Raw genomic sequence first — 27,034 nt, 5'->3', positions numbered from 1 at the left:
CCAGCAGCACCCGCTGGTGGGAGCTGGGGGGGAGAGGAGGTCATGCCCCCCCCGACGAGGCAGGGACCAGCAGCATCCAGGCGGCGGCACCGTCCCCGGGGACCCCGCTGCGCCCGGCCCCTCAGGAGCACTCGAGGACGTGGAGGTTGCAGGCGGTGCCAGGGGGGCAGCTGCAGCGCGTCCCGAAGCGCGCCCCCCTCCGCACCGCGCAGGGCTCCCGGGGCTGGCACTGCGGGACCGATCCCGTCACTGGGGCTCAGCCCCGCAGCGGGGTCTGGTGTCCCCCCCCCCCAACCCCAACCCCAACCCCCCAGCACCCCCTGCCCGGCCGTACCGAGGGCACCCGGCCCAGCTTCTTCTTGGCCGCCGGCAGCTCCCGGCTCCGCAGCTTCTCCAGCACCTCCTGCAGCGCCTCGACCTGCACCACGGCACCGTCACACCCCCAAACCCCCCCCCCCCCGGCATTGCCCCCTCGCACCCGGATCACAGAGAAAAACAGGCAACAGCTGCAAATCCCCACGTCCCACCGAAAATATTAATTTTCTAACACCCTCCCCTAACAGAGCTGCTGGGATGAACCCAAAAGCGATCCCCCAAAGCACCCAGACCCCAAAGCAGGAAAGCAACCGGCAGCAGGGCACCCCCGCACCCCAAAACCTTGGGCACCTGCAGAACCAGCCCCTAAATGGGGTGCTCCAGAAGCACCCCAGGGTGCCCAGACCCCAAGCCCCGCTACCCCCGGCCCCCTACCAGCTCCGTCTCCTCCTGGCGCGGGGCCGGCCGCAGCCCCGGCTCCCCGGAGCCCAGCAGGATGAGGCCGGAGCCGGCCACGCAGAGCAGGCAGAGCCAGGCGCTGGCCATGGTGCAGGATGCGGCCCCGGCTGCTCGTCCCGCTTTATAACCCCCCCCCTACAGCCCGCGGGCGGGGGGCAAACACCCGCTGACGCAGACGGGGAGCGGGCGCCCGTCTGCGGGGTGTCCCCCCGCAGCCCCCCGGACACGGAGCTGACATCAAGAGGGAACGGGGGGTTGGGGACACGTCCCCGGTGACGCCGTCCCCTGGGACCCGCGGGGGCCGCGGGACGGACGTCAGCGCCGCGGCCAATTCCCTGAGCAAACACGGCTGCGGCAGGCGCATCCTGCGCCCCCCCCCCGGGGCTGGGGGCTGCGCGGTGGGAGGTGCAGGGACCCCTCGCCACCAGCGCGCGTCTCGCAGACAGGTTTTATTCCCAAGGAGCCGCGGGAGGGGACAGATATGGGACGGAGCCGGGGGGACAGCCCCCAGGAAGGGCTGAGATGCTGAACCCACCGGGGTGGGATGAAGGCTGCTCCCCTCCTCTTCGCCACGAGGATTTGTGGGGCCGGGACTCCGAGATCTGTGGGGCCGGGACTCCCAAAGCTGTGGGGCCGGGACTCCCGGAGGCGCGGTGACACCAGCAGGGCGCAGGGGGACGGATCTGGCTGGAGGGAAGCAGACACAGGTGAGCAGCAGGGAAGGAGCAATGGGGAACCCCAGCTCCCCCGTCCCCAGGTCCCCCACCCCCCCGTATCATCCCACAGCCCCCCGGCTCTCCCCACATCCCGCAGCCCCCCCATATCCCCCCGTGGACCCCCACCCCCCCTCAACGTCCCCACATTCCTGCAAGGTTCCTGCACCCCCCCCGGAACCTCTGGGGTCCCTGCGGGGTCCCCCACCTCCCTTCACATCCCACAGCCCTGCCAGCCCCCCCAGAGCCCCCCCCCCCCCAGCCAGGCTGCGCTGCGATGCCAGGACCCCCCCGAGGAGCCCAGAGGGGGGGCTCCCTCCCTGTCCCCCCCCCAAACCCACCTGCCCCCCTACCCTCCTAGCTGCGGGGGGACTTCTTCTGCCGGCAGCACGGCCTCGCTGGGCGCTCGGCGGCCTCCGCCCGGCCCTCCCGGAGACCCTGGAGCACAAAAACCGGGGAAGGGTCACGGGGGGGCTCCTCCAGGCCCCCCCCCCCCCCCAAGCCCTCGTTGCCCCCCCAGCCCCCCCGTACCACGTAGAAGCCGGTGTGGTAGCCGCTCATGTACCAGCCCATCAGCATCGCCGCCAAGGCGCCTTCCTCCTCCTCCTCTTCCTCCCACGGGACGTGGGGCCACGGGGGGGGCGCCAGCTGCCGGCAGCACCCGTTAGAGGGGGTTTGGACCGGGGGGGGGGGCCAAAATTTGGGGGGGGGGGAAAACCAGGCACTCACCTGGGGGGGCCAGGGGGAGCAGGGCGCCCGCTCGCCCTTCGCGCTCCTCCTCTGCCTCGCAGCGGGGGGGGGCTCCGCCGCCTTGTGGGGGGCGCGGGGGGGGGCAGCGGGGCCCTGCCGTCCCCTCGGCCCCCCCGGGGGGCGGAACCGGCCCGAACCGGGGGAGCCCCCCCGGGAGCCTTCCTCCTCCTCCTCCTCCTCCTCCTCCTCCTCCTCGCTGGGGGTCACGCTCCACGTTGGGGTCCCCGCAGCATCCTGAGGGGGCACGGGGGGGGGCAGCAGCACCGACCGGGCACCGGGTACCGGGCACGGCACCGGGGCGCACAGAGCCCCTTGTCCCCGGTCCCCACCGGTTTCCCCTGGTCCTCCCGGTGCCCCCCGGGCCGGTGCCGACCCCCCCAGCCCCGTCCCACCCCGGGCCCCCCCCCCCAGCCCCGCAGCCCCGTCCCGGGGCCGTCCCGGTGCCTACCCGCGGCCCCGGGGCTCTCCCGGCCATGTCCCGGTACCGCCGGGTCCCCCCCCCGCGCGGCGCCCCCTGGGTAATGCAGTCCCCAGCCCCTCGGCGCGGGAGGGGGCGGGGCGAGAGGGGACTACAAGTCCCAGCGGGCAGTGCGGCGGGAAAGCAGCGAGAAGGGGGCAGAGCGCCGCCAGCGCGGCCTCTGGCGCCACCTGGTGGTGGGGAGGGCGAAGGGCTGCGGGCGGGGGGGGGACAGGGGGGCGATAAAATAATGAAATAACAGCGAAATAGAGCGAAAGGAGAAAAGGCAAGGGAAAAAGAGAAAAAATAAAAAAGGAAGAGAAAAGGAAAGAGAAAAGAAGGAAAAAGGAAAAAAAGGAAAAAGGAAAAAGAAAAAAGAAAGGAGAAAAAAGGAGAAAGGGAAGGGAAGGGAAGAAAAGAAAAGGGAAGAGAAGAGAAGAAAAAAGAAAAGAAAAGAAAAGAAAAGAAAAGAAAAGAAAAGAAAAGAAAAGAAAAGAAAAGAAAAGAAAAGAAAAAAGAAAAGAAAAGAAAAGAAAAGAAAAGAAAAGAAAAGAAAAGAAAAGAAAAGAGAAAAGAAAAGGGAAGAGAAGAGAAGAAAAAAGAAAAGAAAAGAAAAGAAAAGAAAAGAAAAGAAAAGAAAAGAAAAGAAAAGAAAAGAAAAGAAAAGAAAAGAAAAGAAAAGAAAAGAAAAGAAAAGAAAAGAAAAGAAAAGAAAAGAAAAGAAAAGGAGGGAAATAAAAAAATAGAAAAACTTAAATAAAAATACGATAAATAATAAAATGAAAAAGAACTAAAGAAGAACTAAAACCAACGTTTCGCTGACGAACACCACCACCGAATGGGCCCAGACGGGGCTGGGTCCCGGGGGGGTCCCGGTGCGGTCCCGTCCCCCCCCCCCCGGCAGGTGGCAGCCGCCGCCCGCCCAGCGCCGGGCTCCGAGCGGGGCCCGAGCAAGCACCGAGCCCCCCCCCCCCCCCCCCGTCCCGTCCCGCCCCCCCCGCACGGGGGCGCAGCGGCGCTCGGAGCCCCCCCGGGCACGGCCCCCACGCACGGAGCGTGGCCCCCCCCCTGCAAAAAACAACGGCCCCGCGGTGCGACCCCCCGACCCCCCCGCTGCGACCCCCCATGCACGGAGCGTGCCCCCCCCATATTGCACAAACGGCCCCCCTAGTGCAACCCCCCCCGATGCGCCCCCCCCCCCCCCCAACGCACGGAGCGTGCCCCCCCCAAGTTGCAAAGAGCCCCCCCCAGTGCATCCCCCCCCAAATGCACGGACCTTTCCCCCCCCCCCCCATATTGCAAAAAAACCGCCCCCCCCCCCATGCAACCCCCCCCTTGCACGGAGCGTGCCCCCCGCACGTTGCAAAGAGCCCCCCCCCCGTGCGCCCACCCCCCCGGTGCAGCCCCCAACGCACGGAGCGTGCCCCCCCCCATTGCAAAGCCCCCCCCGGCCCCCCCCCCCAGTGCACGGACCGTGTCGTGTCCCCCCCCATTGCAAAAACCGCCCCCCCCAGCGCACCCCCCCCCCCCCAGTGCAACCCGCCCCGGTGCCCCCCCAATGCACGGAGCGTGCCCCCCCCCCATTGCAAAACCCCCCCCCCGGTCCCCCCCCCATATTGCAAAAACCGACCCCCCCCGTGCCCCCCCCCTTTGCAAAGGACCCCCCCAGCCCCCCTCCCCGCTGCAGCCCCCCCCCCGGTGCAGCCCCCCCCCGGTGCAGCCCCCCCTCCCATGCTCGCCCCCCTCGTGCCCCCCCCTTTGCAAAGGACCCCCCTAGCTCCCCCCCCGGGTGCAGCCCCCCCCCGGGTGCAGCCCCCCCCAGGTACCCCCCCCCGGGTGCAGCCCCCCCCGGGTGCAGCCCCCCCCCAGGTACCCCCCCCCGGGTGCAGCCCCCCCCCGGGTGCAGCCCCCCCCTGGGTGCAGCCCCCCCCCAGGTACCCCCCCCCGGGTGCAGCCCCCCCCGTGTGCAGCCCCCCCCAGGTACCCCCCCCCCCAATGCCCCCCCCCCCTCCCGTGCTCGCCCCCCCCCCGGCGCCGTTCCCGGTCCCGGCGGGGGGGGGCCAAGTTTCGGGGCGGGGGTTTCCCCGCAGCCCAACGCGCCCCACGTGGGGCGCCCCCTCGGGCCGCCAATCGGAGCGCCGCCCGCCCTCCGCCCCAGCCAATGGGCGCCGCCGCGCGCCGCCCCGCCCCGCCCGCGGGAGGCTATAAAAGGAGGCGCCGGGCGCGGCGCCGCTCAGAACGAGCTCGGCTGCGGCGGGTGGCGGACGGCGGCTGCTGGGGGAATATCGCGACAGCGACAGCGATATCGCGACAGCGCGACACCAACGAGCCTCGCCGCTCCTTGGATTATCCCTCTCGGGCTTTTTCTTGCGCCCGCTGGATTACAATTGCACCATGACCCTGGAGGAGCTGGTGCCTTGCGATAGCAGCAAGTAAGTGGGGAGGGGGGACGCGACCCGGGGCTGGGAGAGGAGGGGGGGTCCGGCAGCTCCGCAGCCGCTCACCGGACCCCCCCCTTGTGTCCTCCCCCCCCCCAGGATGCAGGCGGTGAGCGAGGCGGTGGAGCGGGTGCTGGTGGCGGCGCAGCGGCAGGACCGGCTCACCGTGGGCGTCTACGAGTCCGCCAAGCTGATGAACGTGTGAGTGGCCGGGGGGGGCCCTCCGGGGCTGGGGGGGCTTGGGGAAGTGGGGGGCAGTGGGTTTTTTTGGGGAGGGTGCAAGGGTCGCGTTCCTGGTGGTATCGGCACGCTGGGGTGCACCGGGGTGTCGGCACCGTGCTCCGGTACCGGGGGGGCGGGTGCGAGGTCTGCACCCATCCTGACCCCCCCTTAATGCTGCATCCCCCCCCCGCAGAGACCCCGACAGCGTGGTGCTGTGCGTGCTGGCCACGGACGAGGAGGACGAAGGCGACATCGCCCTGCAGATCCACTTCACCCTCATCCAAGCCTTCTGCTGCGACAACGACATCCACATCCTGCGCGTGTCGGGCATGCAGCGCCTCGCCTCCATCCTGGGCGACCCCGAGCCGGGCGCTGAGCCCCGCGACCTGCACTGCCTCCTAGTCACGGTGAGTTGGGGCGGTGATTGCACGGCGGTGATGGCACGGCACGGTGCTGATGGCACGGCACGGTGCTGATGGCATGGCACGGTGCCACGGCGCTGATGCACGGCACGGCGCTGATGCGTGGTGCTGATGCGTGGCGCTGATGCACGGCCGCGCCGGGTGGCCCTGAGTCACTCGGGGGCTGCGGGGCCGCGTGCCGGCGATGCTCACCTCGTGCTTTCGCCCCCCCCCAGAACCCGCACACGGACGCCTGGAAGAGCCAGGGGCTGGCGGAGGTGGCGAGTTACTGCGCCGAGAGCCGCGACAGGAACCAGTGGGTGCCCTACGTCTGCCTGCAGGAGCGCTGAGCCGGCCTCGCGCCGCCCGGCGCGGTGCCTGAAAGGAGGAGGAGGAGGAAAAACCAACCCAAAAACCGCAGGGAGACGGAGGAGAAACAAGCAGTTAAACCAAACCAACCCAAACACCCGCCGATTCTTCATTTTTCTTTTTAAAACCGGAGAGGAGAAGGGAGCAGCCCGGCCGCAGCGGCGGGCGTGGGAAGGACGAGCGGTGCCGGCGGCCCGGCGGGACGCGCACCGGAGCCGTGCCGAGGAGTCGTGCTTGGCCGCGGGGCCGTGCCGAGGAGCCCCGGGAGGAGGCGAGGGCTTTTTTGTTTTCTTTTGGGCGTCCGTGACTCGATTGATGGAGGACTGCGGAGGGACGGATTCGCAGACGAACTTTTTTCCGGGGGGGGTGACGCTGGCGATGGGACAGGCGTGCAGCACCACGGTCAGTTTTTGCACTTCAAGCCACTTGGAGACCCTGATCCGAATCTATTGCAGAGTCTATTCTTGTACTGATTTAAAATAAAAAATGGATTTGCAATAAAACCCACGTCGGTGTCTGCGTTCGTCTTCTCCCCCCTTCCTGGCCCCTGCGGGGTGTGCGCGGGGGGGGGCCCTGCCTGGCTTTGCAGGTTTTGGGGTGGGGAGGGAGCAGCAGCTCCGGGCTCCCCTGCCCCAGTGCGGGGCTCTGCAGCCCCCGGGGGGGGGGGACAAGGAGGGTGGTGGGGCTTGGAGATTCCCCATGGGGTGGGGACAGATGGGTGATCCCGTGCCCTATAGCACATGGCAGCGTGGGAGCCCCCCAGGGCCAGGAAATCCCCCCACGCCCACCCCGGGGGATTTTCTCACAGCACCCACAGCGAGGAGGATTCCCAGGGAATCCCCCCGCCCCCAGGACTCCCCCTTGGCTCAGCGCCCTGCCTTGCACCCCCAGCCCTGGGGGGGGGGAAGGAACAGCTCAGGCCTTGCCCTTCCCTCCTGCAGCCCTGTGGGGTGCGTGGGAGGGGGGCGGTGCCCCCACCCTTATAAACCTGCCCAGGCATCGGCAGCACCTGGGGCTCTTTGCTGCTGAGCGGAGCCCCTTGGGGTGCCCCCCTTGGAGGGGGGGTCCTGGCTCCTTCTCTCAGATCCCCCCCAGGTGGGTTCCTGGGGGTGGGGAGGGGCAGAGCCATCACCGTGGGGGAAACTGAGGCAGCGACCTGAGCTCCCCCCCCGCCCTGCTGCTTCCAGGGGCTGCCCAGCCCGTGTTTGCACACGCTGGTCGCACGCTCACGCCCACGTGCACACACACACACCCTGTGCTGCTCTGCACCGGTGCCTGGCCCCTGGCCCCGAATGTCCCCACGGGGTCTGCCCTGACCCAGCCACGCGGCCGGGGACGCCCTGTCCCTGCGGGGACCTGCCAGGGCCGGGCGCTGCGCCAGTGCTGGCACCGCTGCGCGGGGCTGCAGGGACACAGCCGGGAGGGCAACGCCACGGGGGGGGGGACATGGCGGTCACCCTGCTGGGGACACAGCAGCCACCGCTCCTCCTGGAGCCCTGTCCTGCTCGGGGTGCCCCGTGTCTTGGGCACGTGCCCCCAGCCCTCCCCTTGGCACCGTGACCGCAGAGGGAAACTGAGGCACGGCGCGATGTGTTTGCTGCTGGCAAAAGGGGGGTGGGGAACACCCCGGGGGGGGGGGGCGGTTGTGTGCACCCCAGGGGAAAATGCAGCAGGGAAAGGGCCTGAGGCTGGGCTGAGCCTCCCCGAAACTCATTTCACCGGTGACTCAGCACCATGTGGGGCCCCGGTGACCCCGGTGTCACCGCGCTGCTGCAGCCACCCCTGTGCCGAGCGCGTCAGGCAGAGCCGAGCCGAAGTCCTGGGGGTGTTGGGGGAGGGGGGGTGATGGTTAAAAGCCCCCCAGCCCCCCCCCAGCACCCGCACCCTGCACGGCAGCCCCCTGCGAGCAGCAGGCAGCCCCCAGTGCCCCCCCCGTCGGGCAGGACACCCACGGAGCAGCCCCAGCCCCAGCCGCAGCCGCAGCCCACCCCGGAGCCCACGTGCAGCCGCCCCCACACACGCACATGTGCTGGAGCCGGGATCACACACGCGCTGCTCCCACCCCAAAAGCCCCCCCCATGGACACAGAGACGCTGCTGGGCACCCCTAGACACCCCCCCCCCCCCCCCCCATTGCCACCCTCTGCTTTTGGAGGGGTTTGGGTTTGGGTTTGGGGGGGTGGGGGAAGGGGGTGGGGGGCTGTGGGGCCGTGCATGGTTGGACCCGTGCCCCCATCCCCATTGCTCCAGGCCACCCGGGTGCGGGACACCGAGCTGCCTTGGGGCGTGGAGGGTTTTGGGCGTCCTGAGACCCCCCCCCCCCAGCTCTGGGAACGGGGATCCTGGGCTGCTTTGGTTTGGATGGCGCGAGCCGTGTCCCCAGCACCGTGTCCCCCGGTGTCCCCCGGTGTCCCCACAGCAGTGGGGTCAGGCCCACACACCTTCCCCACCAGCCCAGCACCCGGTGCCAGTGTGCCGGCGGCGCTGGGAGCCGGCCAGGGCCAGCGCGACGCCAGCAGCGCTCACGCCGGGCGGTAATTACAGCCCCGGCCACCCTCGGGAATTGCGCGGCAGCGGGGGCCGCATCCAGCCGGGTGCCGGCTGTGTCCCTGAGCATTGGGGAAGGGGGTGCTGGGGCCCCGCTGAGTGCTGCAGGGGGTGGGTGGGGGGCTGCTGGTTCCAGGGGTGCAGGACGGGTGCCATGCACACGTGGGTGCACGGGCCGCACGCCGCCGCACCTCGGGGATGTGCCTGCAGCCGTCTGCAGCGTGCACGGTGTGGGGCGGCACGACGCCGCTCCTGTCCCCATCCCTGGTGGCACCGGGGGTGCCGCATCCCCCGCTTCATGGTGGCGGGGAGCTGTGACCTGTCCCCACGGCCCCCCCATTGCCCAGGTTGGGGACAGCGCGTGGCCGGTACTTTTCCAGCAGCGACGAGCCCCGGGGCCGCGGCTCTTTCCATCCCAGCACGCGCCCCGGGGAGTTTCCACGGGAAAGGGCCGACCCTGGGCCCCCCGGCGGGGCTGGGGACGGTGCCAAGGATGGGGCTGGATCCGTCCCCCGGCCTGGGAACGCCGGCGAGAGGTTCCTGGAAGAGGAGGGGAAGCGTTTGCGCACGCGTGTGCTTGCGCATGTGCTGGGGGCACACTCACCAGGGGTGCGCGGGGGGCTCAGGGGCTCTGCACACCCATGCAGGGTGGGGTGAAATTGAGGGGGGGGTGTGGGGGGGGTGTTGCAAGGGTCTTTGCAATGCGTTGTGCATGCAGAGGGCCCTGGCCACGGGGGTGTTTTGGTGCTTGGGGGGGGGGGGGCACAGCATGTGCAAAAAGGGCGGGGGGCCGGGCCCCTTCCTGGCTCTGGGTAAGGGCGGCTGCGGCCAGACAGGGCTGGGCCTGACCCTGCTCCGTCTGAGCCCGGCGCGCGCAGAGGCCTGGGCTGGGCTGGGCTGATTTATGAGTCTGGGCTGGGCGGCCGCTGGCTGCAGGCACCGGGCTGGCTCCGTCCCCAGGCCCTGTCCCCGGCCGCCCCTGCACACCCGGGGCCCCCCGGCCCCACGAACGCCGCAGGGTGACGCATTGGGGAACCTCCAGGGACATCCCTGCGGCGGCGTCTCCAAGATGTGGCCGCGGGGGCATCGTCCCCCCAGCCTCCTCGCCCCCTCCCCGGCCGCAAACCAGCGCTGCAGATGGGGAAACTGAGGCCCGGAGCCAGGGCAGCGCCGGCAGCCCCCAGCGCGGGGGCCGGATGCTGGCGCAGGAAGCCTCCCCGTGGCGTCACGGCCGCCGTTCCGCTGCGTCGCGGGCTCCCTGCCGGCACGGAGCCCCCCCCCTGCGTCACACCAGGGATGGGGACGGAGCGGGATCCCCCCCCCCCCTGGGGACACGCGGGGGCTCCCCACGGCACGGTGGCAGCCGGCTGTCCCCGAGTCCCCCCCCTTGTCCCTGCGGCAGGAGCGGGCTTTGCCCCCGTGGTGCCAGCAGCTTCCTTGGCCCCGCCGCCGAGGGCAGATAATTATAGCTGCAGGGGAGCTAAATATAGCCCCGGCGCGCTATTTTTAGCCCTGCTCCCAGCTCGGTGCCACCAGCGGCTCCCGGCCGGTGCCGGATCCTGCGCCCGCGGCAGGAGGGTCCGGGGGCCTTTCATGCGCTGCCCGGGTTTGCTTTGAGGTTTCCAGCGTTTCGCCTCTGCTTTTTAAGGGAATTTGGGGGAGTTTGAGCATATTGTGGGGGAGCGGGGCGAAGGCCGCAGCTCCACAGCCGGGGGGCAGTGACACGGGGACCCCGCTCCGGGAGGGGACAGGAGGAGCTGTCACCGCTGTGACTTGGTCGCCGGTGGCTCTGGCGAGGCCAGGTCCCCCCAGGCTGCTACAGGGTGGGGACACGCAGCAAAATCACATCCCCTCCGCACCCCCAAGGCCCTCCAGGCCCTTTGGGGCGCCTTCACCCTCACTGCACCCCCCCCTCCCCCGCAAGCGGTGCCAAGGGCCCCGAAACCCCCGGGGTGCCGCAGCCGAGCCCGAGCAGCGCTCGCGGTGCTGCCTGGCCCCTGGCGCCCTCCGCCCGGCGCTGGGGTCAGACGCTGAAGCATCCCAACTATTCCAGGCACGCGGAGGAAGCGTGGCTCCAGTCTGCCCGCACGCTGCACGCATTCCTGCCTGGCCCGGGCGGGCAGGAGCTGCTCCAAGCCTTTCCCCAAAGCGCCCGGGAGGCCGTTCGTTTGCCTTCCAGGAAAGGCAGCGCAGGTCCCGCGGTGCCAGCGCCGGCCCCGGACCCCAGGCCGGGTGCTGGGAGAGCGGCGGCGGGCGGGAGGTGCCGGGAAGCAGGCGGAGGTCGCTTCCTTTTTGCTGAAAAGGGAAGAGCCGCCGCTCTCGGTTTCGCTCAGCGGGACGCGGGCGGCGCTGAGCCCCGCTGAGCCCCAGCCCTGCGCCAGGGTGGCCCCGAGCGGCCGCCAGCGTCCCCCGGCCTGCGGAACGGGGGGAGGAGGAACCGGGCTCTTTGCTCCCCAAAACCGAGCACCCCCACCGGGAAGGGACCCTCGCTTGTCCCCACGACCTGTGGGATCGGCTGGGGGCGAGGCGCGAGGTCGGGGATCTGCTCCTGGAGGCCGGGTGGTCGCAGAGGGAGAGCGGGGAGACCCCACACGGCCCCGCCGGTGACGGTCCCATCCTGCCCGGCACGGGGTCAGGATTTCCAAGCAATGCCCGGTGACCTTACGCAGGGGGACATGGAGGAAGCGCCCAAAGGGGGTGCAAGGCTCTTCGTGGAAGGCAGCTCCAGAGAAAGCGGCAGGAAGGAAGGGCCGGTCGTTACCCAACACCAACGACATCCCCAATGAGCCCGGCTCTTCCCGGAACACCGCCGAGCCCCAGGACCCGGCTGCTCGGCGGCACCCGCGGCGCCCACACCACGCGCCCCCGGCACCGCCGCACGACAGGCTGGGCAGGAGGTCTGGCAAAATGAAAAGTGAGCCTTTTTATTGTGTTATCAATTCACTTCTTAACAACAATTCCACGAAATATTAAACACTGTGCAAGAAATTGGTCTATGGCACACCAGAAATAAAAATCAGAGATCCAAAAATGCAGACGTTATGAGGAGCCTACGTTACATACACCGATTACTTCCTAAGTACAGTCTTTACAAACCTTGATTTGCGTTTGGCAACAATATCAGAATTTGGCAAATAATAATAATAATAATAATAATAGACCAGAGAGAAAAATTAAAGAGCGCAAAGTATCAGACGCGTGGCTTCTTCTCGATGAAGTAAATGCGTTATTTTCACTTTTTGTTAAATAAAGGTGACTTTTTAAGCACTCGGAGGAAGAGGGCTCTGCTGGGGGCACCAAAGGTGCCGATTTCGGGGGACGGCGGCGCCGCGGGGTCAGCCCCGAGCTCTGCGATCTGCAGCCGGGCTGCTCGGCACCAAACGGTGCCTGGCACCGGCTCTGGCACCGGCACCGGCACCGGCAGCACCGGCACCGGCAGCACCGGCACCGGCAGCACCGTTACCATCAGCGAGCCGCCTGGCAGCCGTGGGGCCACGCGGGCACCGTGCGGGGCTCGGGGCTGCGCCCTGGGAAGGTCCCCGAGACAGGGAGGGGAGGGCAAGGAAAACGGGACCGGTTTAAAAAAAATTAAATAGAAGCTACGTTTCCTCTCTCCCTTTTATTCTCCGGTCCCTCTCCTTTCTATTTTTGGCAGCAGCTTCACCACATGCTAAAAAGAAAACTTCAGGCAGATTTGGGCATGTGTTTACATCCAAAAAAAGGCCTTTGTGGAGCCGGCGCTGAGCTGGCACTGGCTGCCCGACGCCTGAGCAGCAGCACAAAAGAGGCACCAACCACCTCCTCGCCCCCCCCCTTAGCATTCTGGAGCACTTAAAAAGTCCTGAAAAGTGTCTTTTTTTTTTTTCTTTTTAACTTTTTTTTCTTTTCTTTCTTTTTTTTTTTTTTTTTTTGGCAAATGCACTAACAAAGTACAAGCAACTACCGTAATTTGCACTTATATTTATGCTATACAAAAAACATCTACAGTATGATCACCGATTTACTCAGACGAGGAAAAAACATTAAAAAAAAAAAGAAAAAAAAAAAGGAAAAAAAGAAAAAAGTTGAGGATTTTCCCCCCTCGCGAGCCTCCGACTGCAGCCGGGCCCCGCAGCCTCCGTCCCTCCGTGCAGCCACCGCGCACGGCGCCCCTGTCCCCGCTGTCCTCCCGGAGGGACAGGAGGTGGCTCTGGGCTGGGTGCAGGCGGCCCCCCCAGCTCCGAGGCCATTTCCCATCCCCAGCCGTGCACCAGACCCGAGCCCCCCCGCCTGCCCCACGGCACAGCAGCGGCAGGGTTCGGCCAGGACCGTGGCTCCGCACGGGGCCATGCGTGCCCGGCGGGGATGCGACACCGGGGGGACGCTCCCCGACCCTGACCCGCTGCCCGGACCCGCCGGCAGAGCACCCGCAGCCGGTCCGGGTGGCGTGGGGTGGGTGCAGAGGGGTTCGGGTGCGGGGCTCGCTCTCGCCGGGTGTCGGGGTGCGGGGAGCACCCCAGGGCCGGGTCCGGGCACGGAGCAGCCGTGCCCGACGCCTGCGCTCCCCTCGGCCGCCCGCGCGGTGCTGCGCGGAGGCAGGACAGGACGCGGGGCTGGCTCGCTGCCCTGCAGCTCGGGCGCTGGCCTGGCCCACCGGCTATAGCACCATGCTCTGGTCTCTAACATAGAGGAAGAATCAGCGATCTGGAGTAGAAAAATAAGGCTGGAACTGTACTAGATTAAGGACAGAGGAAATTCCCTCCTCGAGAAGAGAAAGCCCTGCTGCGGCAAAACCCTCAGGACGGCGCTCGCTTCCCGCTACAGATGCGGCGTTCGGGAGCTCGAAGTGATGCTGGATGAGAGGTTGAAATTAAAAAAAGGCTTTGCCCGTGGCCGTGCCGGGGAGCCGCCCTCGGGGTCACCTCGCTGCTGGTGGCCGGTGCCCGGCGCAGAGCTGCGGGCGCGCGGTGGGACGCAGCACGAGCACGGCGCCGGGCTGGAGGCGCGAGCAGGGCCGGAACGCGCTCAGCCAGGGGGAAACGAATGAAATTCCCCCGGGTGCACCTCCGGCACCGCTCACGGTGGGACGGGGAGGACCCGCGACGCGGGGAAGACGGGGGGTTTGGAGTTCTCAGTTCGGCAAAAAAAAAAACCCAGGGACGTGGCTGCGAGACGAACACGGGAGGTGCTGTGGTTGGTGTTAGTGTTAAAAACGCGTTTTGTCCTTTTTTTTTATTTTTTTACCCCGACTTTGTTTAAAAAGGCAGAGTGATCACGCACTTGAAAAAGCGAGGGCGACACCTGGAACCAAGAAGTGTGAATGGAGCATCTCCGCCACCGCAGCCTCCTGGGGCCCCCCGGACCACCAGCCCCGCTCCGCTCCTCCCCGACAGCCTGCACCAACGCGGCGGCGCGGTGACCCCGACGGCGGCACGCCGGCAGCACCCAGCGTTACCATCATTTCTCCTCCCTCCCGGCGAGCCGCAGCAGAGCAGACACCGAGGGGCTCCTTCCTCTCCCCTCCCTTGGGCTTTCCGTCCCAGCGGGCGGTCGTGGCGTCCCAAACCAAAGCCAAAAGAAGCCTGGGGGAACGGGGGAGCTCCCAGCCTTTCACAGCAGGTGTGGGTTTTTTTTTTTTCCCCTTCTCTTCCCCAAACAGCATCTGAAACTATTTAGACCACAGAATCGGGTGCCTGCACTCACTTGAACTGGGAATGGGTACCGGTGTCGTGGTTAGGAAACCTAACGGGGCCCCTGCCTACCAAGAGGAGCATCAGCCTTCCTCCTCCTCCTCCTCCTCCTCCTCCTCGCCACGGAGCCCCGGGCTCTGCCCCGCAGAAACAGGCTGGGCTCGGATAAAGCCACGGCGCCGTGACCGTGGGAAGCGGGGTGGCTGTGGGACGCGGTGGGGACTTCCCTGAGCTCTGACCTGTCCCCGAGGGCCAGGGGGGCTGCTCGCTGCGTCCCCGCTCCTCCCCGCGTGCTGCGCCGTGCCGTGCCGAGCCGTGCCGAGCCGTGCCGAGCCGTGCCGAGCCGCCTCCCCCTTCACACGGCGTGGCGAGATGGCCAAGGGCTGGGAGCTGCACTACTGCCCGACAGCCTGACCCTCATCTCCCCGAGCTAGCGGGGCTGGGTGGAAGTACTTCCACTTCCCGCTCTCGGTAAGAGCAAGGGCGATGGGAAATACCGGTAAATCTGCCCGCTGTAGTGTTTTGGATCGAGAATCTCCAAAAGGCCGGTTCCAAAGGTTTCTCGCGCGGTACTGCGCTGCGGGAAGCCCCTTCCCTCCCCCCGCCCCCCAGTACAGTCCTGTTTGGGGAAAAAACAGCGGTAACCCCACAGGGAACCCAAAACCCCGACGAGATCAGAGGAGCCCGACCCCGGCGGTTCCCATGCCGGGAGCTCCCCGCTGCGAGCCGCCGGCTCTCAGGGCCCCCCACGCTGCCTCCGTGCCCCCTCCCCGGCGCTCGATTTACTCATCTGCAACAGCAATTTTTTCGAGTTGTGATTTGGGGCTGGTTGTTTCTGTTTTTTTTTTTGTGTACTAGTTTTCTAGGAAATCGCCACCCGCCTGGACTCCTCTCCCCCGTTCCCTCTCCAGAAAGGGAGCGAGCAGGCTGCGGTTCTTGAAACGGCGTGCTAATTGGAAACTAATCAGGTCAGACCCACCTAGACCTTTGTTCAACGCCCCTAACGGCCAGGTCCCGACACCCACTTGCATCCCGTTGGCAAACGCAATAAAAACCCCGCTTCCTCCACCACCCCGGTACCAATTTTGAATGTCCCTATTAAAAACGCCCCCACCCCCTCCCCAAACCCTGTTTTTTTTTTGTTTGTTTTTAAATTTTGACCCCTCTCAGCGCGGCACCTGCCCAGGAGCAGACACCCGTCTCTAAAGCACTCGCAATTGTTTGAGATTTAAGTTCTACGTGAATCCGACGTTAGTGTTTACCCCCTCGGCGCGGTTTTAGGTTTGTGGCTTGGTTTCAGTCGGTACAGAACGGTGGCGCCCTGCCGGAGAGATCGCACGCGCCCGAGCGAGGGAAGCTATAGGATGATACAAGGCTTTTTGTCCTTAAAGGGATTCTCCGAGGCGGGCACTCCAACCAGCAGCGGGTCGTTCCTGGCATGTTGCTCGCAGTAATTCATTAGCTCGGAGGACGCTTTGGAGACCTAAACGATGGAAGGAAGCGGGAGGTTAGCGAGGAGATCCAGGTGAAGCCTGGGCGCGCGCCGCGAGGAGGGGACGGCGCCGCGCTCCGCGGGGCTCCGCGGCGAGGCGTAACGCTCGGCTCTCGCCGACAGAAACTTCACAGAGACGGTCGAAAATGGAAAGGGGAAATGGGCATGGAAAAAGGGTGTTCAGGTCTGACATAAATTAAGCGATGAGCCTGGGAAAAAGGCTGCCAGCCGAGAGCGAGAGATGCAGAAGAGAGATTACTGTCCTGATTCTCAAAGGCCTTGGGATAAAAGAGAAAGAACAAAAACGCCTGCTTCGGAGTGGCCGTCCTCTGATGTTAAAAACGGAGGTTTTGAAACCATCAGAAGCTATTACTTAAGGCTCTGCTTATTTTAGTTCAAAGATGTATTCTGGGAACCGCGAGCCCAGAGCAGCCCGGCAGAAGAGGCCGCGGCGGTGGGCAGCGGCGCGGCCGCACGCTTCGGCAGCGGGGAGGGAGGGAGGCGCAGATGGAGTCGAGGCAGGGAGGTGCCGGCAGCTTTGGAGGCTCGCAGCAGACCCATTTTTTTAATTAACTTAATAGCTGGTTGAACACGAGGCCAACCCAAAACATGCACGCAACCGCGCTGCGTCTGCCAGATGGGAGCGTTTGGGGCTCCACGGCAGAGCTTCGCGGCGGGGGCTCTCGGCGGCTGCTCACCCCTCTCGCTGCAGCAAAACCTCGTGGTGGGGGCCCAAGGGGCATCCACCGTGCTCAGATTTGGCCCTGCCGTGTCTGCCCTGCCTGCCACCCAACCGGCTGCCTGCCTGCAAGCCCCCCGGTGCCGTGCCTGGCACCCACCGGGGTCCGCTGTGCCCTGGGGTCCCCTGCGCCCTGGGGTGCGCTGCGCCCTGGGGTCCCCTGCACCCTGGGGTCCCCTGCGCCCTGGGGTCCCCTGTGCCCTGCAACCGTGCCGAGGACGCGGTGGCACGCAACCGAGGCTCACCAGCCTGCAGAGCGATGCGACCTGCCCAACAGGACTTGGCAGCTCGGTGCCGTAATAATTAAACCTTTCGGCAGCACCCGAGCGCACCAAGCGAGGAGGGGAAGCTTGCGACAAAAGCGCGGTTTTCTGCAGCTTTGGGCAAACCCCTCAACCTCTGGCAGCACGGGATGGGCTTCGTCCTCTCGTCGTGTCGTCTGGGAGGTTTCCCTGCAGCCTGCAGCGAGCGCTCGCGGGAGCTGCCAGATATTAGCGCAGCAGTAAGGATTAAAGTGCTAACCAGCACCAACTGCTACCGGCCTGCACTTGAAGGTGCTTATCAACCCCTGCAGGAGCCAGCAGCAAAACTGCTCTGCAGAGCCAAGGTCAAGCCTCCAGATTAAAGCTATTACTCACATAAGACAGTAATTGCTCCTAATCTCAGAGCGAAGCAAGGAGAAAGAGATTAGCTTGCCGGGAGCAGGGATGAACCTGTTACGAGAGCAAGTGCCCTGGAAACCTGCACCCGGCGCTGAAAGCTTCGGCTGAGAATATGAACCAGAGGGCGAGCAAAACGTGGTCACTAAGAAGTGCCCGGCAGACGGGTGGGCTGCTGGGGCTGGGGAGCAGGAAAATCACATTTCGACCGCAGCATCGGGCTCCGGCAGGACCATTCCGGGTCTGGGCGCACAGACTGGGAGGCACTGGGGAGAGGAGGAAGGCACACCACCACCTTCCTGCCGGGGCACTCGTGCTACCCCTATTGCTGCAGGCAAAGCCCCGCCAGCAGCTCACAGGGAGCCCCTTCCCCTCGCCTCCGAAGCACGTTGGCTCATTTATCTGCAGGCAAGCACACGTCGCGCTGACTTCAGCTGCGAGCTATCGAAGGCAGCAGCTGGAGGAAGGCTGACAGCGCAGGAGGACTCGTCTGACGCCGTGTTCGGGGAGCTGCCTGGCCTGGCACGCTCCCTTCGGAGCAGGGTTTGCGGATTAGGACTTTATTGAAAGCTCGCCCAGACAGCCCGTCTTCCCCGCGCAGCCTAAATAGCAGCGTGTTGCGGTCCCAGCGCTGTTGTTCTTTCCCAGCAAAGCATTTAAGATAGTCACAGCTACAAAGGTCGCTAAGTATACACACGCCCTCCCTCCTCCCTGGCGTGCACACTTTGGGATCCTGAGCGGAGACACACTCATCCCGAGGAGAGTCAGCAACGTCTCGGACGGGGAAGACCTGTAATTTATTTTGTCTTCCCTAAAATGGCCTCTCTGATGGGTGCTTCGCCGGAGTCTGGAAACCGGTTGCCCTAAAAACAGCTACAAAACCTCAGGCTGGCTTAAAAGAAAACAGATATTCAAAGCAGCAGCAGCTCCTCCTGCACACAGATGACAGAGGACCTGCTGCTGCAGACGAAGCAGGGACTGAAAGTCAAAGAAAACATCTTGGACCGGGAGGTATTAAATGAAAACTACCAGGTGGATTTAACACCTACGTGTTTTACAGCGTTTCGTTTTTACTGTGCCTCTCACCGCCGCGCACGGGGGTTTCTTCTGCACTTCTCGCTGCCAAGGGAGCTTCCACCGGCAGCTTTCGCCTCCTGCTCCTGCCTCCCTCGGGCTGCTCCCCGGAGCGAGCGGCAGCCCCGCACGCAGAGCAGAGGCCGGGGCACGGGCACGGTTCCTCTGCACATCCCAAGCGCCTCGGGGTGTCCCCCCGAGCCGGGGGTGCAGGAGCTGCGCCCAGGGACTGACAGCGCCTGGGCCCTGCTGCCCACGTGCTGTTTGTCCCCAGCAAAGCTGCTCCCCAGAGCTCACGATCGCCCAGGAGGTTCCCAAAATAGGGAGGGAACTGCCGAAGTACCCAGTGCTGCCCCTCGGCACCGTCCCTGCTCCAGCCCCCCCGTGCTCAGGGGAGCTTTATTCCCAGGGCTCCTTTGAGCAGGCTGCTGGTGAGCCTGCGCACGGCTGAGAACAGACCCCAGTTCACTCTCCAGGACAACTGCAGCACTGAATTAACTTTAGCCCCTAAACATGCCTGAAAGCAGAAGTGAGCGCGTGCCTCCGTCATTCTGCGTTTGACAGGAAAGGGAATAGCAGCAGCAGCTGAGAAGGAACTGCGCAGGCAGAGACTTTCCGAGAGAAGATGTAAAAGGGCAGCGAAGACATCGAGCAAAACGGTGGGGAAATGAGGTTGTAACATACAGAAGCACGCACCCAGCCCAGGAGTTTGGCTTCGCTGGCTCTGGCCCCTGCAGCTTTGGTGCCTTCACCTCCAGGAACCTGCAGCCCCCGGGTGGTGTGGGCACCTCTGACGCCACAGGCTCCTGGAGAAGCTCCCTGTGCCGTGACCTCACCTCCCGGGTACCAGCGGTGCTGCAGGAAGGGCTCTCGGCTGGACGTGCTGCAACACCCGGGCTGGAGACACCGCGCAGCACGCGCAGGGAAATCCCAAAGCCCTTGCACGGATCCCTCCCGCCCCGTGCCAGCCCGGCTCACCGCGCTGCTCCGCCCGCCGCGCTCACCTTGATCCTCTCGATGCCGGCCTCGATGCGGAGCTGCTCCACCAGCTTGCGGGCCTGGGCTATGTTGTTAGTTGTTGACATTGTCTGCCATCGGCTCTGGGCCCCAGCACGCGAGAACACTGCAAAAAAAAAAAACAGGAGGGGAGAGCGGGGTTGGCATCGCGCCGCGACAGCCGCGCACCGCGGGACCACGCGCCCGTCCTCACCCCGGCGGCCACGTGCAGGAGGCTCCCGCGGGCTCTAAGCTGGTGGCAGCAACCGAACGCTTCCTGATTTTGCTGCAAGTTCTCCTTTCCTCTTAACAGCACGCTTAGCGCTCTTTCTTCAGGCTCTTTTTTTTTTTTTTTTTTGGATTGAAAAAAGAAACTTGCCGACGAGAGGGGAAAAACGAAACGTTTTCTGCAGAAAGTTCTGCCAGACGCGTTCAGGAAAGCGACTGGAAACACCAACAGAGATTTTCCAGCCGGGGTAACCTGCCACGTGATGACTGCAGCGAGCCGGGCAGACAGCAGGACGGGGACGGTGCTCGCCCTGGGTGCTCACCCTCACTTTTCATTTCACTGCTGCCTCGCTCAGTCCTGCCCCGGCCCCTGCTGCTGGCAAGTTTTCCTCTGCGCCGCGAGGCTTGGAGAGGGAACGTTTGATACCCAATGCCTCAGATCTGCGCTATTGATCTGTAACTTTGCAAACCGTTCCTGAAAAGAACGGCGTAAGAAAGTCTTTGAGTAACAAAGGTGGGGCCGCGTCCCTGCCGCCACCAGGCAGGGTGCCCCAGCAGGGAGATGCCAGGCGGTTACAGAGCCTTCCCAGGAAAGGACAAGAAGCACCGGGGGAAGTTTGTCTGCAGGACCGGAGTGATAACGACACCGATTAATTCACCGCCACGGCCGGAGGCGTGGGACAGCGGTGGGGGCTGCAGCGCCGAGCCGGGCTCCTGCTCTCAGACCGCTCCCGTGCCGCTGTCTGCACGGGGCGGCTGCAGAGGTCCCTGCCCGACAGCCCCGGGGGCAGCAAATACCTGGGGAGCAGGAGGGGGGGGCAGCAGCCTCACCTCTGTCCACGCACCCCCGCCCGCACGCTGCTAGGTGGGACGGGGCAGGAGGAAAGCACCCCGGCGAACCCCAGCCCCGCTGGGGGCAGAACCCCCCCGGCTGTCTGTTTGCACGGAACCAACGGTGCCCCGGCCACGTCCCCCGCTCTGCCGTTAGACGACTGTCCGAATTAGCAGGGTTACTTGGGAACCTCTGCCTCTCGAGGCCCGGAAGGCGTTACTCAGGGCGGCACGGGGAGCCGCGCGGCTGCAGCGAGGCGTGGTGCTGTGCGAACTGGAAGGAGGCAGGATGGGCCCTGGGGAAGGAGCCTCCTCCCCGGCTCCCGATTCCTAAGCAGCGACGCTGCGAGAAAAAGACTCTTTTCCAGGAGGAAGCAGCACCTCCAGGTGGGAAGGCTTCCTCTGGAAGACAGCTGGCTCCTTCAGCAGCGAGTGCTGCGGCCCCCGAGCTCCTGCGGGCTGCAGAGCCGCGCTCCAGCAGTCGTGCTCAGCCCTGCCGCGACCCCGGCACCGACCCGGCCGTCGGCTGCGGCGGCGCTGCCCTCAATTCTCATGTCATTACCCCCTGGAAAAAGCAGGCAGGTTTGGCTCGTTAGGCAGCTGGCTTGCGAGCAGCTACTCGTGGCCATCCCCTGTTCATTTGCACGCCCCAATAAATCCCCGCCGCCCGGCAGCGTGCGCTGAGCGGTTATCTCGGGGCGCTCCAAAACAGCGCAGGCAGCGTTAAGAAGGGGAAGAGCTGCCTCCACGTCACGCCGTTCCTACGTCCGCACCGTGAACTTGGCGGACCTCGTTATGGCAAAGTCCGCAGCTCATTGATAAAACAATTCTTCACCTGGGTAAGGAGTCAGCAGGCAGCTGGAGGAAAGGAAAAAAAAAAACCAACAACAACAAGCACTGGGCTGTAATTTGTGTTTGCAACAGCGCAAGATCACCTGCTTGTACTTTTCCAGCTTCCTGTTTATGGAACAGGGCCGATGAATCAGCCGAAGGCAGGCTCCTTAAGGGAACTCGTGGGCCCGCGGCAGCACCGTGCCGGGGCGAGAGGCACAGCCCAGCGCCGGCCCCGCAGCGCCCCACGGCCACGGGGACGCGCTCGGCGAAGCGGGGGGCACGCTGCCGTGTGGCGGTGGCATCGAACTACGGTCGGTTTAGTCCTTGAAAAGCGACACCTGTGAGTCAGAAATGAAGCTTTGCTCGGCGGGCACGGCGCCCACAAGGTGCAGGCACCTGCCTTCCCTTGCTCCTGTGCCGACCAGCGCCCCGCAGCTCAGCACCGCAGTCTGGCACCCGGCGAGACCCCCACGTCGCCTTGCCTCGTGCAAGCGCGCAGAGCAGCGCCAGTCGCACGGAGCTGGCGGTTTTATGGCAACAAAACCCAAAGCTGCAACTTCTTCTGCTCCCTTCTTGGCCACCACCGCTGCGTGGGACCCCGGGAGGATCCAGGAGCTGTCCACGACGAGCCGTGGGCTGGTGACCGCGCAGCTCCTCTCGTCCCTCCTTCGATTTCCAGCTGCCAGCTGCAGCCACGAGCTCGCACAAGGGCAGGAGCTGTGCGGAGATGGAGCCGAATGCAGCCGTGGGGATTTGCCCGGTGCCGAGGCCCGGACCTCGGCACGTGCCGGGGGACCCGGTGTGACCACGGCGGTGCTGCGGGACGGCTCCGCCTGGCGGGACTTCACAACCGGCTCCTGCGCCCCGGTGAATAATTAACTAAGCACGTCATTAACGACTGGAAGCCCTCAGCACGGAAAGAAGATGCAGTGGGTCGCTGCGAGGCACACGAAGGGCGTCCTCGGGAGTTGTTTTTTTTAAAGCCAAAACAAACTTTGAAGATGTCACTCGGGCAGACGGCCGCGTAAGGCGCTTGGAAAGAAGCCAGGCCGAAGCGTGCTGGAGTAAGGTGCACGTGGTGCAAATCGGGGTGACACGCGGGACACAGCGAGGGCACCCCCCTTCCGAGCTTCACGTTTTCAATAAATCTGCGCTTGGAGAAGGACAGGGGGGTGCCTGCAGGGGAAGCACGGGACGGTGGGGACAGCCAGGTCTCGTGCACGTCCTCCTGCCCCCATCACATCGCCCGGCGGCAGATAAACACACGCACACACCCCGGCTTCCTTCCTGCAAGAGGGGAGGACGCTTCGGTGTTTCTGCACAGCCGCAGAGAGCAGCAGCACCTGCCCGGGGCAGGCTTCTCCCCTCCCAGCGCTCGTTGTGACTCCGCGGAGCGGTAACGCCACGGGTTTGGCTGCGTCAGGCCGACGGAGAGCGTTCAGCAGGAGATCAATCCTCCCGTGCCCCTCTGCTGCCGGGCACCTTCTGCCCCCGTGGCCAACCCGCCTGCCCCGGCTCCACTGCAGCATTCCCGGGAAGGGCAGCGCTGCCCGGGGAGCACAGCCGCGTTTTCGGACACCCCTCCATTGCCTTAGCGCAGCGTTAACTCAGGAGTTGTTCAGGCTGTGTAAGCAATTCCAGCGGGGCCCAAGTCACCGCGGTCCTTGCGACGCGCCGGCTGCCTTCCCGCTTCCCTGCTCCTCTGTCCGGGCTCACCGCAGGGCTGAACCCGGGCTGTGGAGGCACTCAGGGAGCTGCAGCGAGGCTCCGCACCTCCACGGCTCTAGGGCGGCGCAGGAAAACCGCCGCTGCGGCGAGCGAAACGCCGCAAGGAGCTACAGGGGGAGGTGAAAATCAGGAGAACGCGCGAGCATTGCCACGCTGCTATCCAGTGGCGTTTCAAGGTCTAGGCCGACGAGAGGCAGCGATGAAAGGTTTCGAGGTCTTGCAGCACGCAGGCAGGGAGCCAGCCGGGAGCACGGCAAGGGACAGAGCAGCCCCGGGAATGAAGCAACCGAGTCCCGAGTTACGAGTTGGCTGCGGCGCAAGCGCCCCATGAGCTTCTGCCTATTTTTGGGAAGAGCAGCGGAGGACAGAGTCCCAGCAGTGAAGTCAGGACAAGTTCTGGGAAGATCAGGATTTGCTGTTTCAAACTGGTGTGCGCGTTACGAACCGAAAGCACGCGGGGACGCTCCTAGCGGTGCCCAGCACCAGCTCAGACTTTGCCTCGAGGGAAAATCACGGCGTGCCCCAGGAGGTCGGGTTTTGTTATTAAACAGAAGAACTGAAAGGATCCCAGCACGAGTGACAGAAGCAGAGGCCTCACGTCCGCATTCCTCACGTTTTCAGCAAAAAGGGTTTGCACCGTTTACAAGCAGGGTGCTTCTGGTACTGCCAGTACCCTGCCGCTTCCACCGCGGCGGGCGCTCGGAGGGCATTCACGCGGGGCTGCCCTGTGCCTGCCCCCCCAGCACCGGCTCCGCGCAGCCCCCTGACGTCAATGCAGGCGGGCACGGGAGGCGTTTTTGCATCAGCTGGCTCGCCGTGTACCAGGCGGATCACGAAGGCAGCGCGATTTTGGCTGCTGCAGTGCAAACAGCCCCGCGGAGCCATCGCAGCCCCTGAGTCAGCCGCGTGCAGCAGCCGCCCGTGGAGGAGCCGTGACTCAGCAGCAGCTCCCGGCGCAGCGGCCGCCTCCAGCTGAGCCTCCCGGCCGGGCTCCACACAGGGTTTTGCCCCCCTCGGTCCTCTCCTCCGCCTCCCGGCGTGGGAAGGCTCAGCCTGGACCCCGCTCCGTCCCGGCGAGGGCACCGCGGGGACCGCCGGCCTCGCGCCACCGGCCCCGCGTCGCCCTGCCCCGAAATATCCCGCCGGGGCTCGGGGGGACGAGGGCGAAACTGCCGCCCGCGGAGGCGGCACAACCGCGGCGTGCCGAGCGGCCAGGCTTGCCGCAACGTGCCTCGGAGCTGCGAGACGTGCCGGGCCGCCCCGCCAGGCTGACACCCGGCGCTGTTCATCGTTTACGCCGCGCACAGCGCGCCGCTCGAGCAAAGCCCTTTCTCTTTTATGCAGCCGGTGCCACCTGCACGCTCCCACCCGCCGCCTCTCCGGCCTAATGGCAGGAAGTATTACGCTAGGAAATAAATATGCACTGATCCCTCTCGTTTCGGAATTCTTCCCATACTTCTCATAGCTGGAAGCGGCCACTCCTAACAGGCTAAATAAGCAGGCGAACATCTGAGTAACTGCTGCAGTTATGCTGCTCTTGTCTCCCCCCTCCAGATAAAAACAGCTGCGAGGTCGCTGGCGATGGAAGTCCCCGAGGAGAAGCATCTGAAGAACGCGCCTCCCGATGCCCAGCGCCTCCAGCAGCTCCTGTGCCCGTAGCCGGGCTTGGCCGGGCGTCCTCCGGGCATCCTCCCCGCCAGGAGCCGGGGGGACAAGCTACCGGGGTGGGCTGCAAGCCCCTGCTGAGGAAGGGAGCCGGAGAGATGCTCAGGGGCAGAGAACGTGCTCCTGGAGTGTGGTTCGACCAAAAACCAAAGCTTTCGGAGAAATGCCCACGAGCTCCAGCGGCGTTTTGCTGCAGCGAAGCGCATGTGTGCGCACGCGCTGTGAAGGGTCCCCGTGTCGCTGAGCGGTGGCAGCAACCCCGCAGCCCCAAAGAGGTGCAGAGAGCCATCTGCACCACAGCGATGCGGGTTTTATAGCGCCTGGTGGCCTGAGGGCAGCCCACCGTGCACACCGAGCACAGGGCAGCAGCAGAGGAGGGGCTTGCAGGGCTGCAGGCACGGCACAACCCGGGGCATTTAACGCACGGCGCTCGAGAGTGCGACACGGGAAGATTCCCTCAGCGGGACTCGACGTCCAGGATCTGTCTGAAAAACAAGCTGGAAGGGATGCACCGAGTACGCAAGCAGCTAACGAACGGCTCTGCGCCCCCAAATCAAGGAGCATCGCCCCGAACCACTCAGCTTCAGCAGGAAAAGCGAGGCGGCAGCGCCCACGCTTCCATGCAGCCCCCCTGCAGCCCCCCTGCAGGACCCGGTCCCCCAGCACACCCACGGGTGGGCACACAACGGCCCGGGGGCAGCTCAGAAGCTGCCCGAAGGCTCCCTGGGGCTGCTCCCCAAACCGTCCCCCCCGAGCTGGGAGCAGCAGGAGGAGCGCTCCTGCCTGCCCTGGGACGAGGGGAGCCCGGCGCTGGTAACCCAGCGCAAAGCCGCCCGGCGGTTCCTGCTTCTGGAGATGACCTCATGCTTTTTTGGAACAGAAAAAGGCTGTTAGGGCGATGGCATTTACTCCTTGTCTGGGCAGAACAAAGCAGGCTCCATTTTTCTTTTACACTTCCTGCATCAGTAGCTTAACAGCTGAATGAGCTATTGAATTTTTTCCTGAGTGCAGCAATTTTTCCTTTTTTTTTTTTTTCCTTCTTTAAGACCTCCAGATTTCTATGGTGCGGGACAATACTCGGGGAGAGCGTGGCGAGGAGCGGTCCCGGAGGACAGGGAAATGCCGCCTTAAAGGTGCAGGGGGGGAGCTCTGCTCAGGACAGGCTCATCCCACGTTTACACGGCCTGGCTTCCTTCCACCGCCTTGCTCTGCAGCACCGGGAGCGCAAAGAGCACGGCAAGCGCAGGGCAGGGGAGCCGAAGCACTTGAGTTCAGCAATAAACACGTTGCAGGAGTGCCCGTAAGCTCCTCCAGTTACAAACCGTCCCTCCGGACGCCGTCCCTGCCCAGGTAAATCACGGCTCCAGCAGGCTGGAACTGGGCCACGTCTTTGTAGGGCACAAAGTCCCTGCTGCAGCCGCCGGCGGTGCCAACCCGGCAGCCACGGGGACTTGGGCTGTGCAGAGCCACCGGAGCAACACCGCTTCTGGTGGAAGCTTCAGATACCATGGTTACCAGCACGAGAAGCAGCCTGCTGCCCAGCTCCAGCTCCATACTGAGCATCATTTGCTCCGGGGTTATTTCTCCCCCAAGCTCACGTACCGAGGTGTGTTTGTTCCCAGCTGGAAGCAATCCCCAGGCACCCCAAAAACCTGGTTATCCCCGCGGCAAACAGCAATTCGAGGCGCCACCACCGAGCACGGACACGCACAGAGGGACGTTTGCCTTGTGCACACCCTGGGTAGCAGCCCAGGCTGTTCGGGTTTCCGCCGATGCTGCAGCAGGCAGCACCCGAGCTCGGAGCAGTCTCGGCTGTCCCCGAGGGACGCGGCGCTCCTCCTGCAGGCGCTGCGACGGCACGCAGGGGGCTCGCAGCGGGAGACCGTGCACAGAGGTGCGGTTCGAAGAGGCCACGCTCAGCAGCACCGAGACAGAGCGCAGCCCCTGTCCCGCACAGTCCCACCACGCTAACACCGTCCTGCTGCGGTGGGTTTGCACAGGGCTGCTGGAGTACCTGCCGCCCCGAGCTCGCTGCCCTTCCCGGCCTCCCTCCCCTCGTGCCCACAGCAACCCGCGTGGGTACGGGCGTAGCAGCGAGGGCACGCGTCCCGGCTCGGCTCTGCCTCTACCAGAAGTCCCAGTAATTGCTGAAGTGCGTTGAAACTAGGGCAGTTCAGAGACGGGCTGGCCAGGGGTTTGGGAAGGAGAAGCATCCCCGGAGATGCGGAGCTCCGTTTCCTTCCCGTTAAAGGAAAGGGCTACCCGGCCGAGAGCGCAAATCCCCCGGGCTGCACCTGCCGGGAGACCTCAGCCCGAGCCCCCGGTGGTCTGGATGCGGCCCCCACCTTCGCTCCACCCCATCTGCAGCAGCTCCGGCGCCGGCTGGGTGGGACCTCAGGCAGGGCAATTACACACAATCAGCGCCTCTGTGCTGCACCGGGCACCGTGA

General features: G+C 65.2%; 3 protein-coding genes across 5 annotated transcripts in view; 1 reads left to right on the top strand and 2 right to left on the bottom strand.

Annotated features, from left to right (window-relative positions):
• Nucleotides 1-1,208: 1,208 nt before the first annotated feature.
• On the bottom strand, nucleotides 1,209-2,897 carry LOC308181982 (uncharacterized protein). The gene is made up of 5 exons (XM_080565891.1): nucleotides 2,686-2,897; nucleotides 2,217-2,471; nucleotides 2,019-2,135; nucleotides 1,829-1,925; nucleotides 1,209-1,461 (listed from the first exon to the last, which is right to left on the bottom strand). The coding sequence occupies exons 1-4, from the start codon at nucleotides 2,710-2,712 to the stop codon at nucleotides 1,845-1,847; spliced, it is 480 nt and encodes a 159-aa protein (XP_080422017.1). The 5' UTR covers nucleotides 2,713-2,897; the 3' UTR covers nucleotides 1,209-1,461; nucleotides 1,829-1,844.
• Nucleotides 2,898-4,931: 2,034 nt separating this feature from the next.
• On the top strand, nucleotides 4,932-6,627 carry GADD45B (growth arrest and DNA damage inducible beta). Its single transcript, XM_080565889.1, has 4 exons — nucleotides 4,932-5,126; nucleotides 5,232-5,333; nucleotides 5,548-5,761; nucleotides 5,992-6,627. Exons 1-4 carry the CDS (start codon nucleotides 5,089-5,091, stop codon nucleotides 6,103-6,105), a joined length of 468 nt encoding a protein of 155 aa, XP_080422015.1. The 5' UTR covers nucleotides 4,932-5,088; the 3' UTR covers nucleotides 6,106-6,627.
• Nucleotides 6,628-11,568: 4,941 nt separating this feature from the next.
• Nucleotides 11,569-27,034, bottom strand: part of GNG7 (G protein subunit gamma 7) — a 68,238-nt gene continuing 52,772 nt past the window's right edge. For all 3 annotated transcript variants that reach the window (XM_080565886.1, XM_080565888.1, XM_080565887.1), the window contains exons 3-4: nucleotides 19,308-19,426; nucleotides 11,569-15,822 (exon numbers count right to left, since the gene is read on the bottom strand). In XM_080565886.1, the coding sequence (XP_080422012.1) occupies nucleotides 15,697-15,822; nucleotides 19,308-19,388 (207 nt within the window). In that variant the 5' untranslated portion in view covers nucleotides 19,389-19,426 and the 3' untranslated portion in view covers nucleotides 11,569-15,696. The remainder of the gene's footprint in view (nucleotides 15,823-19,307; nucleotides 19,427-27,034) is intronic.

Source organism: Anser brachyrhynchus (assembly GCF_964034855.1).
Source record: "Anser brachyrhynchus genome assembly, chromosome: 23".
Taxonomy (NCBI): domain Eukaryota; kingdom Metazoa; phylum Chordata; class Aves; order Anseriformes; family Anatidae; genus Anser; species Anser brachyrhynchus.
This window is presented reverse-complemented; position numbering and strand designations above follow the sequence as displayed.

Coding starts and splice junctions, on each gene's coding strand:
- LOC308181982 (XM_080565891.1), bottom strand. CDS start 2,712: ATGGCCGGGAGAGCCCCGGGGCCGCGG. Junction 2,472..2,685: donor GGAGAGCCCCGGGGCCGCGG/GTAGGCACCGGG, acceptor GTGCCCCCTCAG/GATGCTGCGGGGACCCCAAC. Junction 2,136..2,216: donor GCTCCCCCTGGCCCCCCCAG/GTGAGTGCCTGG, acceptor TGCTGCCGGCAG/CTGGCGCCCCCCCCGTGGCC.
- GADD45B (XM_080565889.1), top strand. CDS start 5,089: ATGACCCTGGAGGAGCTGGTGCCTTGCGATAGCAGCAA. Junction 5,127..5,231: donor GTGCCTTGCGATAGCAGCAA/GTAAGTGGGGAG, acceptor CCCCCCCCCCAG/GATGCAGGCGGTGAGCGAGG. Junction 5,762..5,991: donor TGCACTGCCTCCTAGTCACG/GTGAGTTGGGGC, acceptor GCCCCCCCCCAG/AACCCGCACACGGACGCCTG.